At 36.6% G+C, this 13,928-nt stretch overlaps 1 protein-coding gene across 1 annotated transcript in view; it reads left to right on the top strand.

Annotated features, from left to right (window-relative positions):
• The first annotated feature begins 3,808 nt into the window (after positions 1 to 3,808).
• LOC108674617 (transcription factor Sox-2) overlaps positions 3,809 to 13,928 on the top strand; it is a 16,142-nt gene continuing 6,022 nt past the window's right edge. The window contains exons 1-4 of the mRNA XM_018162580.2: positions 3,809 to 4,041; positions 7,229 to 7,776; positions 8,768 to 8,993; positions 10,005 to 10,193. Of these exons, the coding sequence (XP_018018069.1) occupies positions 7,234 to 7,776; positions 8,768 to 8,993; positions 10,005 to 10,193 (958 nt within the window). The 5' untranslated portion in view covers positions 3,809 to 4,041; positions 7,229 to 7,233. The remainder of the gene's footprint in view (positions 4,042 to 7,228; positions 7,777 to 8,767; positions 8,994 to 10,004; positions 10,194 to 13,928) is intronic.

The following is a 13,928-nucleotide window of genomic DNA, read 5'->3' as shown; positions in this document are numbered from 1 at the left end:
TAGTGCCTGGATCTACTTACTAGTGCCTGGATCTACTTACTAGTGCCTGGATCTACTTACTAATGCCTGGATCTACTTTCTAGTGCCAGAATCTACTTACTGTGTCTGGATCTAATAACTAGTGCCAGTATCTACTTAGTAGTGTCTGGATCTACTTACTGCATGGTGCCTAGATTTCCTAACTATTATCTGGATCATGTTCTACTGGATCATGTTTACGTGTCATGATCTACTTATTAGTGTCTGGATCTACTTACTATAGTGTCTGAATCTAATTTCTACATATAGTGCCTAGTTCTACTGATCTATATCTCAACTCAATTAGTGACCAGCGTGGAATTCTAGGTAGAAGTGGCTGAACAATTTCACAAATTTGGTAAGTATTGCTTTGCCGTTCAGATTAATAAAATTTTCAGATTAATAAAATTAGCCGTTCAGATTAATAAAACTTTTACTCTCCACCGAGATCTTCATGTGTTATTTTTACCTTTCCTCATATTCATTTCTGTAATTACATTCAACTTACTACTAATTTTGAACTCCAATTTTCGTTAGCAATCAACTTCAATTTCTATGATAGCTAAGTTTGATTTTTTGGCGCGTATCAAATTACTACGATTCAATCATAACTATCATTACGCTGTTTTTGGAGCGCTGAAAATTTTACAGATAGTCATTTTTTAAGAACTTGTGAAGGAGGATTGACCAGTGTACAGTTTTGGCCTTGTTAAACAGTCGTGAAATGGTTTCACTTGTTACCAAAATTCAAATTGAATTTAGGCCGTATCCTTAAAAATAATTTGCTGCAAATCACACTTGACTAATTGCTTTAGAATATAAGCTTCCTCTTATAAACTTCAAGAAAAGCAGCTTTCACGCACGCGGCTGTTTTAGCAATTGCTCATACGTGTACTGTTTAAAGCAGTTATTAATAAAGGTTCTGCTACGACTGCACTAATTCTCTAAGATGGTTTACATTTTTTATATATTGCAAAATAATATAAATATACCTAAATCAAATGTAACAAGAAATTTTGAAATAATAACTTAATTATTATTTAGTATTTGGTATCTTATTATTACAAATTATTATTTAGTGTAAGCTAACTAAGGATTTTGCTACGACTGTAGTATCTTAACTAAGGATTTTGTTACGACTGTATAGTTATCTTAACTAAGGATTTTGCTACGACTGTATAGTTATCTTAACTAAGGATTTTGCTACGACTGTATAGTTATCTTAACTAAGGATTTTGCTACGACTGTATAGTTATCTTAAATAAGGATTTTGCTGCGACTGTAATTAATTGCCGCTACAACGTCGCTGCTTTGAACAAGTCTTCACTTGGTCCTACACGCAGCATTGAGCCGCCCGGCTTAGGCCGGTCGAATCCCATGGGAATAATCACGAGGTCTTCGTCTATCTCGTCACGCCGGTTATTGCGGGCGTCTTTGTTTCCTGAGACATGAAATTTTGAAAACATTTCAATAGTGAAAGTTTTATTTTGTGTAGTTTTACCAGTTGAGCTACTTTAATGCAGGAAACTTTTGTCGGGAGTTGCTTTTTAGGATTCATGTTGGTTAGTTAGTAGAATTTTTTAGATTGGAAATTTGAAAAATTCTTTATTTTAATGTCCAAGTTTTGCACAAGACTGGGCCGTTTTTTTAGTATTCTGAAGGAGACTTCGTTTCTTTAACTCCGATGTCGAGTAATGAAATAATTTAAAAATCTAAATTGCGGTAAGAAATTTATTAACCAATATAGAATACGATTTTTCTTAAATACTGTTCATTAAATACTATGAAATATGTAGATACTGTTAACCCTGAGGTCGGTTATATCTTTGAATTTTGCGTTGCAGGAACCTGAAAATTTTAACCTTCATTTTCTCTTTAAAAAAGATTATATTCTAATCCCTCATACTTAGATAACCGACATGGGAATTCATGCCTACAGTTTCAGCAAAATGTTATTGTGATAGGAAAGTTTTTTTTTGCTCAAAATATAATTGGTCTACAGGGACTTGCAGGTATACTGTATGGCTCCGATTAACACAGGTGTGCTGTTTAAGCCTACGTAATTCGTCAACGCTGACGTCGCTGTTTTTCAGAATTGTGGTCAGAAGTGAAATCAAAACGCAGTGGAAAGAAATCTTGTGAAACAAATGTGAAATATAATCTCTTTGTTTGTGTATCTTACCTGAAAACACACACACTAACACACACATACAGGCATAGCCACATCCTCTAACCTGCACACCGCTTATCAAGCACTGAATTCTCGACTCGACCGCATGCTATGAAATTGAGACAAAGAATCTTCACGTAAATGTTATCAAGCAATTTTCTACTTTATGTTTGTGAGTGTGTTTGCTTGTATAGAGCGTTTCCGATACGTATTTATAGAACCAGAAATTGTTTGGAAGATAACTTTTCATTTTTTATTGATTAGGTAGAATTTGTGTTTCAAATGTAAAATAATTCTATTTCCTTCAGCTTCGTCACGAGAGTTGAACGACAATTCTGTGTTGATCAAGAATTTGAGAGCGCCTCTCTCATCACAAACAAAATCATTATTTCTGTAATTAGCTATTAACGGGATTTCAGATTCCGGGATTCTGGAATACCCGGATTCTAGAATCTATGTGATAATTTATCACGGGCCAAGTTTGGTAATCAACTTGGCAGAGTATTATCTTTCAAATATTTTTTAAATAGATTAATTTGTTTTCTACTCACTTCTATCTCCATTGGCAGGAATCTTCAATGATAGTTGAACTATCGAACTGAAAATGGTCCTTTCTTAATTTCAGAAGGATTTGTAAATTCTTATATACACACGAGAACTGACAGTTGTAATATATCAATCCGTATAATGTGGGCAACTTTCCAAACTAGTCTCCTTCAACATTAATCACCATTGCTCTAATTATTCTACTTTTACCAAATAATTGTGGTAGCGCATGAATAATTTCCAGTAAAAAACGTAAATTTTTAATCCCATATGATAACAGCCGCTCGTGTCGCACCTGTTTTCCACGGGTAACAAAATCTCCACTCCTGGGTTCTTTAATAATAATGGAATTGGTAGCCGGCATAATCGCGTCATTCTCAATAATAGTGAAGTCTGAGAATAGGACATTGTAGCTGCACAATGTGCTTCACTTTCTCTGCACAATATGCTTCACTTGCTCGGCACAATGTGCCCAGCACAATAAGATCGGGTGTGCAGATCTGGCAGCTCATACGGCGAGTGATATCGAGCGATTTACTGGAAGCGATATTACTCGATTTCCATTATAATTTCCATGGAAATCAGACGCGGGCTCCTTTCAAGGGTGAATTTCTTGAATGGAAAATGCCATGGAAAAAGTTTCGAGAAAGGAGGGAGCTCACGCGATGGCGTTAAGCCAAACGCCTCTTGTGTGGCCTAAAAAAAGCAAAGGAAATTTTCCAAGCTCGAACCAATGACGAAAACAAGCTAAGGAATTCCTTTACTGGGAGTTAGCAAGAGCCAAAGAAAGCCTTTTGTTAAGGAATGGAAGGCGGCGCAGGTTCTTATCCCGCCCATGGCATCAGCTCTATTCTCTCCATTGGTTTACAAACAAAGGACAGCAATGGACCTTTTGTGACGTCATTTAGACCTTTTGAATCCATCCAATAGGCGGAGTTAATAGCCAATAGGAGGGAGCTGCTTGTGTGACGTCACATGGGCTACTGTAAAGCTCTATTGTCATTGGTCGAGAAGGTCAGCTCGGTTCAAGTTTTATAAGCAATGCTTCTTTACAGAGCGTTGGTCATTCGAGCTTTAGTGAGCAACTGAGAGTGTCACTAGGTTTTGTATTCTCTTTCTTTAGTGAAGCCATTGCGAGTGAATAACAAAAACACTATACGTTGTTTCCTGAAAATATACATATATATATATATGAACTTCAGTGTGACTAAACTAGAAGTTTATTACAACTTCAATTGTTTGTGAGTTAGTGACAAGCAGGCCCGGGAGCTACGAGAAGAAAATTTAACCATAGCATCACACAGCAAGTAAGTGTACTTATACTATATACTTGTACTTATAAGTGTACTATTACTGTGTTGAGGAGATTAAGGTTTTTAAAGATGTTATTCTATTGCAACCTCTAGTCAAACAATAACTTTAACCGTTGTCAATGCTATTCCTTAAAGATGGTTTTGTAACAAGTGCTACGTTATAGTATGAAATTTTAATCCTTTGTTACAATTTATTAACTCCGTTCAATTCTACTCGTACTCGGAGGCCGATTAACGAAAGTTGCTCGTTTTTAGACGCCGGTTAAACTTAACATACACAACGCAGGTTGCAACTTGAACCTATATCGTGCAAATACGAAATTTAAACTCAAACGGTAAACGAACTTGCCGAAACGAGAAATTGCTTGACGAAACGAAATTGACGAAACGATTAACTACTTTGCAGCGAAAATAAATTTTAATAATTTCTAACGACCGTAAAATATTGCTTGACCTACTTAATAGTCCAGGATTCTACGATTTTAAATTTTTGATAGCAAAAGTGAAAGTGTTCGACCTTTTGGAATAATAATATTAGATAATAACAAATAATTATTGTTATTATATTAATATTAATTAATTTTCTATCACCTACATAACGTCTATCAATTGACATTGAGGCCTCACTCGCCTCAACTTCATTTATGCTTCAGTCATCAATAAATAAATAATTGTTGATAATGAATATGATTAGTTGTAACTCGTTATAATTTTCATTCATTTATAGCCATTTCGCTATTAAACTTGTATTGCTCAATATACGTCGATATTCCATCTATAACAATAACGTTTATAGAACTGCTTGAAAATCACAATAGTTGCACGTTACTAGTGACCTCATCTTAGTAACTGTAACGGTTACTTGTGATGGTAATGGTTATACTTGTGACGGTTACGGAGATATGGCAACGGTCGACACTAATTGTAACGGCCACTGTAATGGGTAATGAGATTTGGCAACGGTAACTTGTGATAATAATGGTAATTGGGAGCGAGATCTGTCAATGGTAACTTGTGATGGTAATTGGTAACTAAATATGGCAATTGATAACTAAATATGGTAATTGGTAACTAAATATGGTAATTGGTAACTAAATATGGTAATTGGTAACTAAATATGGTAATTTGTAACTAAATATGGTAATCGGTCTCTAAATATGGTAATTGGTAGTTAGATCTGATAATGGGTAGTGAGATCTGGTAACTGTAACTTGTGATGGTAATTGATGATGAGATCTGGTAACGGTAACTTGTGATGGTTATTAGTAACGAGATATGGTAATCGGTAGAGAAATCTGGTAGCGGTAACTTGATATGGTAATTGGTAACGAGATATGGTAATTGGTAGTGAGATCTTGTAACGGTAACTGAAGATGGTAATTGGTAACGAGATATGGTAATCGGTAGTGAGATCTGGTAACGGTAACTTGATATGGTAATTGGTAACGAGATATGGTAATTGGTAGTGAAATCTGGTAACGGTAACTTGATATGGTAATTGGCAACGAGATATGGTAATTGGTAGTGAGATCTGGTAACGGTAACTTCTTTTGGTAATTGGGTACGAGATATGGTAATTGTTAACGAGATCTGGTTACGGTAGCTTGTGATGGTAATTGGTAACAGTAGCTTGTGATGGTAATTGTTAACGGTAACTTGCGATGGTAATTGTTAACGGTAACATGTGATGGTAATTGTTAACGGTAACTTGCGATGGTAATTGTTAACGGTAACTTGCGATGGTAATAGGTAACGAGATATGGTAATTGGAGATTTGGCAACCGTCGAGGCCACGTTGCCGCTCTTGCTATCAACTGCTGCGCGCCCTGTTTATTTGGCGGGAAAATGAGGGCAAAAATCTACGGTGTTTGCTCCTAATATTTCAGTTACTTTCTTTGTTGCCTTCCTCGGGCACCGCAAAAATAACGGCTTTATTCGACAATTTATTATACTATATCTTTCCTTAATTTTTTTGCTGCTGTTTGCGTAGATTAATATTGTAACAATATGAGTGATCTTTATAAAATTTATAATTATAGAGGGTTTACCAACTGTTTAAATGACAAATACAGTGTTAAATAAAGGCGAAATTGGGGTTTGCGGATAACATTTTCTTTTTTATAATGGCTAGAATAACATGGATATATCTTGTTAATTATGGTATCGTGGGATAATATTAGCAAGAATTAGTTTTTTGGATATGTGTTCTTCATTTATAAAATTCTAATGGATGCATAACTTTAAACGCTCGGGAACTCTCGAAGTGATAATGACAGATGAAAATACATATGATTATTTTAATGAGCTTATCGGCTTTTTTCTCTTAGTCATCACTGCATCTAAAATGCTGTCTTGGCGTCATATGTTCATTTACGTTTAGTTGCATAATTTATTTGCGCTTTAAATTGGTCCACTTAAGGTTATAGTGAAAAATTAGTGAAAGACGCCAGCTGGACCTGTTATGAATGATGATCGTTCACTTTTCCGAAGCTAGTTTTAACTATTATAATTTGATCATTTCTATTTTAATATTTCAGTATAAATACAGTGAAGTATTAATATTATTAATAGGTTAAACACAATTTATCAATAGATATAATGCCTCCTGTCAATAGTCTGGTTATTTTCGGCCTTTCGACTGTTGAAGTTAATGGCAAAAGAATTATTCGATATTTTAAAGAAAAGTTGCAGGCTCAATAATGATCATTTGACTTACTCGGCATTTATCTTGTTAGCCCATTTCTAATTTTCTCAGTTTGTTTTGATAGTGTTCTTCACTTAATTAATAGTCTTACTTATGAACTAATAGTCTTATTTATGAACTAAACAGCTGGTTCTTTCGAGAATGACGTTTCGTGAGGTAGAATATTTGGATAAGAGTTAGTCGAATATTGGAAGTCAAGTAGCCGAAAGAGAGATTTCAATGTATATACTATACCTCATGCAAAGTTTGCATTTATAGTCACAAATGACTTAGCTTGTTAATATCCTTTTAATAGACGACAATTTACGATCACTAATGGCTCTTATGAAGTGGTCGCCACGTGTTAACTGCAGCAGCGTGTGCGCTACTGCAATATTTCACTTCATGAACATCATTATATTTTACAATAACCCTAATTTTACAATTACCTAATATTTTACAAGTACCTAATTACTAACGAATTCTTCCTTTACGCAGATAAAATGGATCCTCTAAGCTACTCCCAATACTACAACGACAGCATGGCAGCACATAATGCTGCATCACTATCATCACATCCTCACCTCTCTCACGCTCAGCACCACGCATCATTACTGCAGCACCAACCTCATCACATGCAGCAGCTGCAGCAGCACCATCAGCACCTACAACAGCACCAACAGACTAATTCACTATTACATCACCAACATCAGCAGCATCATCTTTCTGATAGTGATGAATCCGGAATCGGCAGTTCACACAGCCCTAATTTACAAGACAACAAATCACCATTGCACAGAACACAGCAACACAATCTGGACTCTAACTCCCTCCACATGTCATCATCAGATCACAATTCATCCAACATGCACCACACCATCACCCACCACCACGAAGCTACCACACCAGGAGCTTCACCAACCGATGGTTCAACACATAACCCACATACGGTAACGGAACATCTGGTGTCCGGCCACCACAACCAACAAAGAATGAACTCAGTCGTCCACCACCACAACCAACTCACCAGCAATATCAGTGAGACGGTGAGTCATGGTATGGTTGTGCGCACGTATAGCAATATTTAAATTAGGCAGGAAACTTGCCTTCTATTTAGGCGATTTGATTGCCTTCAATTTAGGTGCTTAAACCGCCTTCAATTTAGGCTTGTGAATTGCCATTAAACAAGACATGAAATTGCATTGAACTTGGGTACCTAAATTGCCTTTGAATCAGGCACGTACATTGCCTTTAAATCGTATTCTATCTTCCTTGTTTAACCGAGTTTTCGTCATTAAACTGTCATAAACCATTATCATCGTTATGTCTTTATCAAATAAAGTCAACGACCAGAGCAAGTAGTACCAATTAAGTACCGAGAGGTTCATCAACTTGTTCTACATGATTGCTTAACAAATTGCAAATTATATATTTAACACGTGATTGCCTTATTATTTTTGACGCGATGAAAGTCATATCTTGGTTATCAATGAATCTATTGTATTTACTGCAATTCATCCTGTGACAAATGCCTGCGAACTCATTGATAATTTTATTAGATTATGTATTTCATACCCCATCAATGCAATAAAAAAAACTATACCCCTCTTCCCCCATTAACTTAAATAATTGTTTGACTCCATAATTAATACCCCATATATTTAACCAGAAATTTTCAATGCTACCCTCTTTAATTAAATCATTGTATAACTCGGTATTTTATTCCCAATTAATTTAACCATTAAATTCTCCCCCCCTGCCCCAAATACCCTATAAATTCAACCAGAAAATTTCAATGCTACCCTCTTTAATTAAATCATTGCCTAACTCGGTATTTTATTCCCAATCAATTTAACCAATAAATTCTCCCCCGGCCCCAAATACCCCATAAATTCAACCAGAAAATTTCAATGCTACCCTCTTGAATTATTTGAATTAATTGTCTAACTCGGTATTTTATACTCAATAAATTTAACCTTAAATTCTTCCCCCAGCCTCAAATACCCCATAAATTTAACCATTAAATTCTTCCCCCAGCCCCAAGCACCCCCCGTCGTGACCCCCATGTCCACCCCCTCTCCCGCGGACTCGGTGACCTCGGAGAGCTGCACGTCAGGGGCCACTAAGAAGGACGGTAGTAAGGCTGCTGAAGATCACGTCAAGCGGCCCATGAACGCCTTCATGGTCTGGTCGCGCATGCAGCGCCGCAAGATCGCGCACGACAATCCTAAGATGCACAACTCCGAGATCTCTAAGCGACTGGGTCAGTAAATGGCCATATATTGCCGTCAAAATTATGGATTAATGGGTATAAAATGCCGTATTAATTATGGCTGAATTAATGGGGATAAATCATCTTATTTGTGGTTAGTTAATGAGTTTAAATTGCCGTCGCAATTATGGATTACGGTACTGGGTTTAAAATGCCGTCTTAATTATGGCTGAATTAATGGGAACAAATCATCTTATTTATGGTTAGTTAATAGGTTTATATTGCTTTCGCAATTATGCATAATTGCTGGGTATAAAATGCCGTATTAATTATGGCTGAATTAATGGGAATAAATAATCTTATTTATGGTTAGTTGTTGGGTTTTAATTGCCATCGCAATCATGGCTCAGTTATGCAATAAGAATAAATCGTCGTCTCAATTATGGGTTAGTTAATGGTTTTAAATTGTCCTCTTAATTGTGGGTTACTGAGCATAACTTGCCGTCCCAATTATAGGTCACTTCTCTTACTTTCTTTTGCCTCTTAATTAATGCTGTTATGCGTCACTTACGCCTTTTTATTAATAGCCTTCAGTGTTGAAGTGTTGATGCACTGCTCCTGATAAAGCCTTAATAGTGGGCTTTTTAAATCATGTTTTATCTGCTGCGTCTTTTTAAAGCATGGCTTATTCTCCAATTAAATTGCTCCTGCCATTGAGTTGCTGAAAATAAAGTACATTGAATTACGTAACAACATAATGCAATTCTAATTTTTTCCGCAATGTCATTTCGACAACTGATTTCCATGGAATTAAATTTCATCAGTCAATCAGTCAAAATATTTTTCATCAACCATAAATTAACATATTGATCAGATGGGATATTTTTAGCGCATTTTCTTATTTATGGAAAAAATGCCCTATTTTGCTCGCCTCGTCCGTCCGTCTGTCCGCCGTGACTTCACGTTTTCCACGACAAGAAAATGCGCTCTCTGTCACTCATTGCACTGAGTACTGAGTTATATTTTCATATTATTTACGTTGTTTCTATTCGTCATCGCCAGGTGCGCAGTGGAAACTATTGAGCGACGAAGAGAAGCGTCCTTTCATCGACGAGGCGAAGAGGATACGCGCCCAACATATGAAGGATTATCCAGACTACAAATACCGACCTCGGCGCAAACCTAAATCCATGAAGAAGGATGGATATCCTTACAGCATCCCTTACAGCTCCGTGGACGCCCTCAGAACTGGTGAGTAGGATATTGTATAAGATTGATATCCTTACAGCATCCCTTACAGCTCCGTGGATGCCCTCANACCGTGATGAACCGGAGTGTGAGCCGTGAGCCATAATGAGCCAGAGTCTGAGAGCTGTCTCTTATACACATCTAGATGTGTATAAGAGACAGCCTTACAGCATCCCATACAGCTCCGTGGATGCCCTCAGAACTGGTGAGCAGGATATTGTAAAAGATTGATATCCTTACAGCATCCCATACAGCTCCGTGGACGCCCTCAGAACTGGTGAGTAGGATATTGTGTAAGATTGATATCCTTACAGCTTTTAGTTTTTATTTATGCAAAGGCAGCGAAAACAGGCAAATTTTCGGTTTTCTAGTTCACTTGCAGCAGCAAAATCATTTTCTAAGGACACGAAGATTGATTTTTATCCAGTTCACTTATCGTGATCTTGAAAATTTTAAAATGAATTATTTCTTAATACCTGCAGTCGCTACTAGCTCTCATTTTCTAACCCACGTTGCATGCGTTTAGGCACTGAACAAATGCCAACAATTATGCGTGAATTTCAAGCATCGTTTCTACTCACATTTGGTACTAACTGAGAGTAGTTTATGGCCACCGATACGCCGGTGTAAATTAACAACAGTGAACTCCAGCAAAGGCCCCAGCAAGTATCCTACAAACTTGCTTTCAACTTCGCGTGAGACAAAACCCAACTTGAGCAACCTTCCTGATCGCTCAAGTTTGGAGCGCTCTTGCCCAACTTGACTTGGTACCTCAACTTGGTGGAACTTAATTCAACTTGATGGAACTTGACTCATCTTGATGGAACTCGACTTATCTTGATGGTGTTCGACTCATATTGTTCGCTCGCGATATTATTCAACACAGACTCGCACATTCTATGTTGAGATCGAATACTTAATTGACTGCCCTTCCTATGTTATTTGTGAGGTCAAAATTACTTAGGCCTCCCGCAACTACTTTACCAAACTTGACATAAACTTGATTAAAACTCGACTGGTCTCGATATTACTTTACATTACATGACTGAAACTTGAATAGGGTCTCGACATTAACTGATTAAAATTTTAATAAGGTCTCGACATTATTTAACTGAAATTTTAATTAGGTCTCGACATTAGTTGACTGAAATTTTAATAAGGTCTCGACATTATTTAACTGATATTTTAATAAGGTCTCGACATTAGTTGACTGAAATTTTAATAAGGTCTCGACATTATTTGGCTGAAACTTTAATAAGGTCTCGACATTACTTGACTGAAACTTTAATAAGGTCTCGACATTACTTGACTGAAACTTTAATAAGGCCTCGACATTACTTGACTGAAACTTTAATAAGGTCTCGACATTATTTGACAGAAACTTTAATAAGGTCTCGACATTACTTGACTGAAACTTGACAGAGGTTTCGACTGGAGGTCTCGTCACATTATCTCGAGCAGCAGCTCGCTCTCGCCACGGCGCTATCTCTGCAAATCACTTCGCTATTTCCGTCTATCCTGTTTCAATTTGCACGCCACAAAAGATAGACTCCCTCTTGCGTTTTCCGCGGCTCTGAATATCAAATAGAACTCAGATCAGGACCGCATGGCTTCATTGCCACAATCGCGGACCAGGGGGAAGCGACGACGTTCCATTTTAATTGAGTTTAAAGTGACAATAGACCGAGAGTTTAGGGATAAAACCGCTAGTTTATGAGTTACTTTAAAACCTTTAAAACCTTCCCCCAATAGGGTGAGGCATCGAATAGATTAGCTAGGCAATTATTACGCCTCACTGGATGGGGAAATTACCTAGATGCTTGTCGCTTGTGTTTTGGGGAAACTTGTGTTTGGAGCGTCTTGGGGAAACTTGTGTTTGGGGCGTCTTGGGGAAACTTGTGTTTGGGGCGTCTTGGGGAAACTTGTGTTTGGGGCGTCTTGGGGAAACTGGTGTTTGGGGCGTCTTGGGAAACATGTGTTTGGGGCGTCATGGGAAAACTTGTGTTTGGAGCATCTTGGGGAAACTTGTGTTTGGTGCATCTTGGGGAAACTTGTGTTTTGGGCGTCTTGGGGAAACTTGTGTTTGGAGCGTCTTGGGGAAACTTGTGTTTGGGGCGTCTTGGGGAAACTTGTGTTTGGAGCGTCTTGGGGAAACTTGTGTTTGGGGCGTCTTGGGGAAACTGGTGTTTAAATAAAAGACAAAATACCACACCGATTACTTGCAACTTAAAGAATTAAACTATTTAATTTCCAGCCGATTTCAGTGGTTGCCCAGTGCAGTGGTTACCCAAACTTACCATAAGTTATTGCTTGAATTCAATTTTTAACATTATAAATATTCTTGGTCTTTTCTTCGTACTCTTCTTACATATATTATCCGTAAAATATCCCTTTATTGTATTTTATGAACTCTAGCGTTATCAGAATCAGCCTTTTGTTTCTAGCGTATTCTATTCATATCGTCTAATTATCATAAATATATTGTAACTGACGAATCATTAAAATTTACCATAATTCCAATGACAAATCGTGTTCTGCCAAATTGTCATTTCCGGCGTTATTGTTTTTAATTGTTATTATATTTCTGAAAGTTTTGAAATTTTATCTACATTATTGTTCTGAAAATCATAATGAAGATAATATCCTGCTTTGTTTATTATGTGATGTCATAGACATTAGAACATCATTTGCAGTGTGATGACATCGTTGAATTTTAAAGTGATGACATCGTTGAATTTAAGAGTGATGACATTGGTGAATTTAAAAGTGATGACATCGTTGAATTTAAGAGCGATGACATCGTTGAATTTAAGAGTGAGGACATCGTTGAATTTAAGAGTGATGACATCGGTGAATTTTAAAGTGATGACATCGTTGAATGTAAAAGTGATGACATCGTTGAATGTAAAAGTGATGACATCAGTGAATTTAAAAGTGATGACATCGTTGAATTTAAAAGTGATGACATCAGTGAATTTAAAAGTGATGACATCGTTGAATTTAAAAGTGATGACATCAGTGAATTTAAAAGTGATGACATCGTTGAATTTAAAAGTGATGACATCAGTGAATTTAAAAGTGATGACATCGTTGAATTTAAAAGTGATGACATCAGTGAATTTAAAAGTGATGACATCGTTGAATTTAAAAGTGATGACATCAGTGAATTTAAAAGTGATGACATCGTTGAATTTAGAAATGATGACATCAGTGAATTTAAAAGTGATGACATCGTTGAATTTAAAAGTGATGACATCGGTGAATTTTAAAAGTAATCACATTGGTGAATTTACAAATGATAACATCGTTGAATTTAAAAGTGATTATATTGTTGAATTTGAAAGTGATGACTTAAAAGTGATGGCATCGTTGAATTTTAAAGTGATGACATCGTTGAATTTACAAGTGATAACATCGTTGAATTTAGAAGTGATTATATTGTTGAATTTGAAAGTGATGACTTAAGAGTGATGACATCGTTGAATTTAAGAAAAATTACATCGCCGACTTTTAACAGGCGCCAGTTCTGCATGTGTGATGATGGGGGAGTGGGGGTGGTGGCCAAATTTTAATATTATAATAAAGTTACTTTTAACATTATAATATATTATATAATATAGTACATGTTGGTAGGAGGGGGAAATGTGTTAATTTTTAAAATAAAAAAGAGAGGGAGGCTAACTGCATATATGGAAGATGGAGAAGAGATGGGGGATGGAAGGGGGGGGGTTTAAGTAG

This window comes from Hyalella azteca, unplaced genomic scaffold (assembly GCF_000764305.2).
Source record: "Hyalella azteca isolate HAZT.00-mixed unplaced genomic scaffold, Hazt_2.0.2 contig7830, whole genome shotgun sequence".
Classification (NCBI taxonomy): Eukaryota; Metazoa; Arthropoda; class Malacostraca; order Amphipoda; family Hyalellidae; genus Hyalella; species Hyalella azteca.
This window is presented reverse-complemented; position numbering and strand designations above follow the sequence as displayed.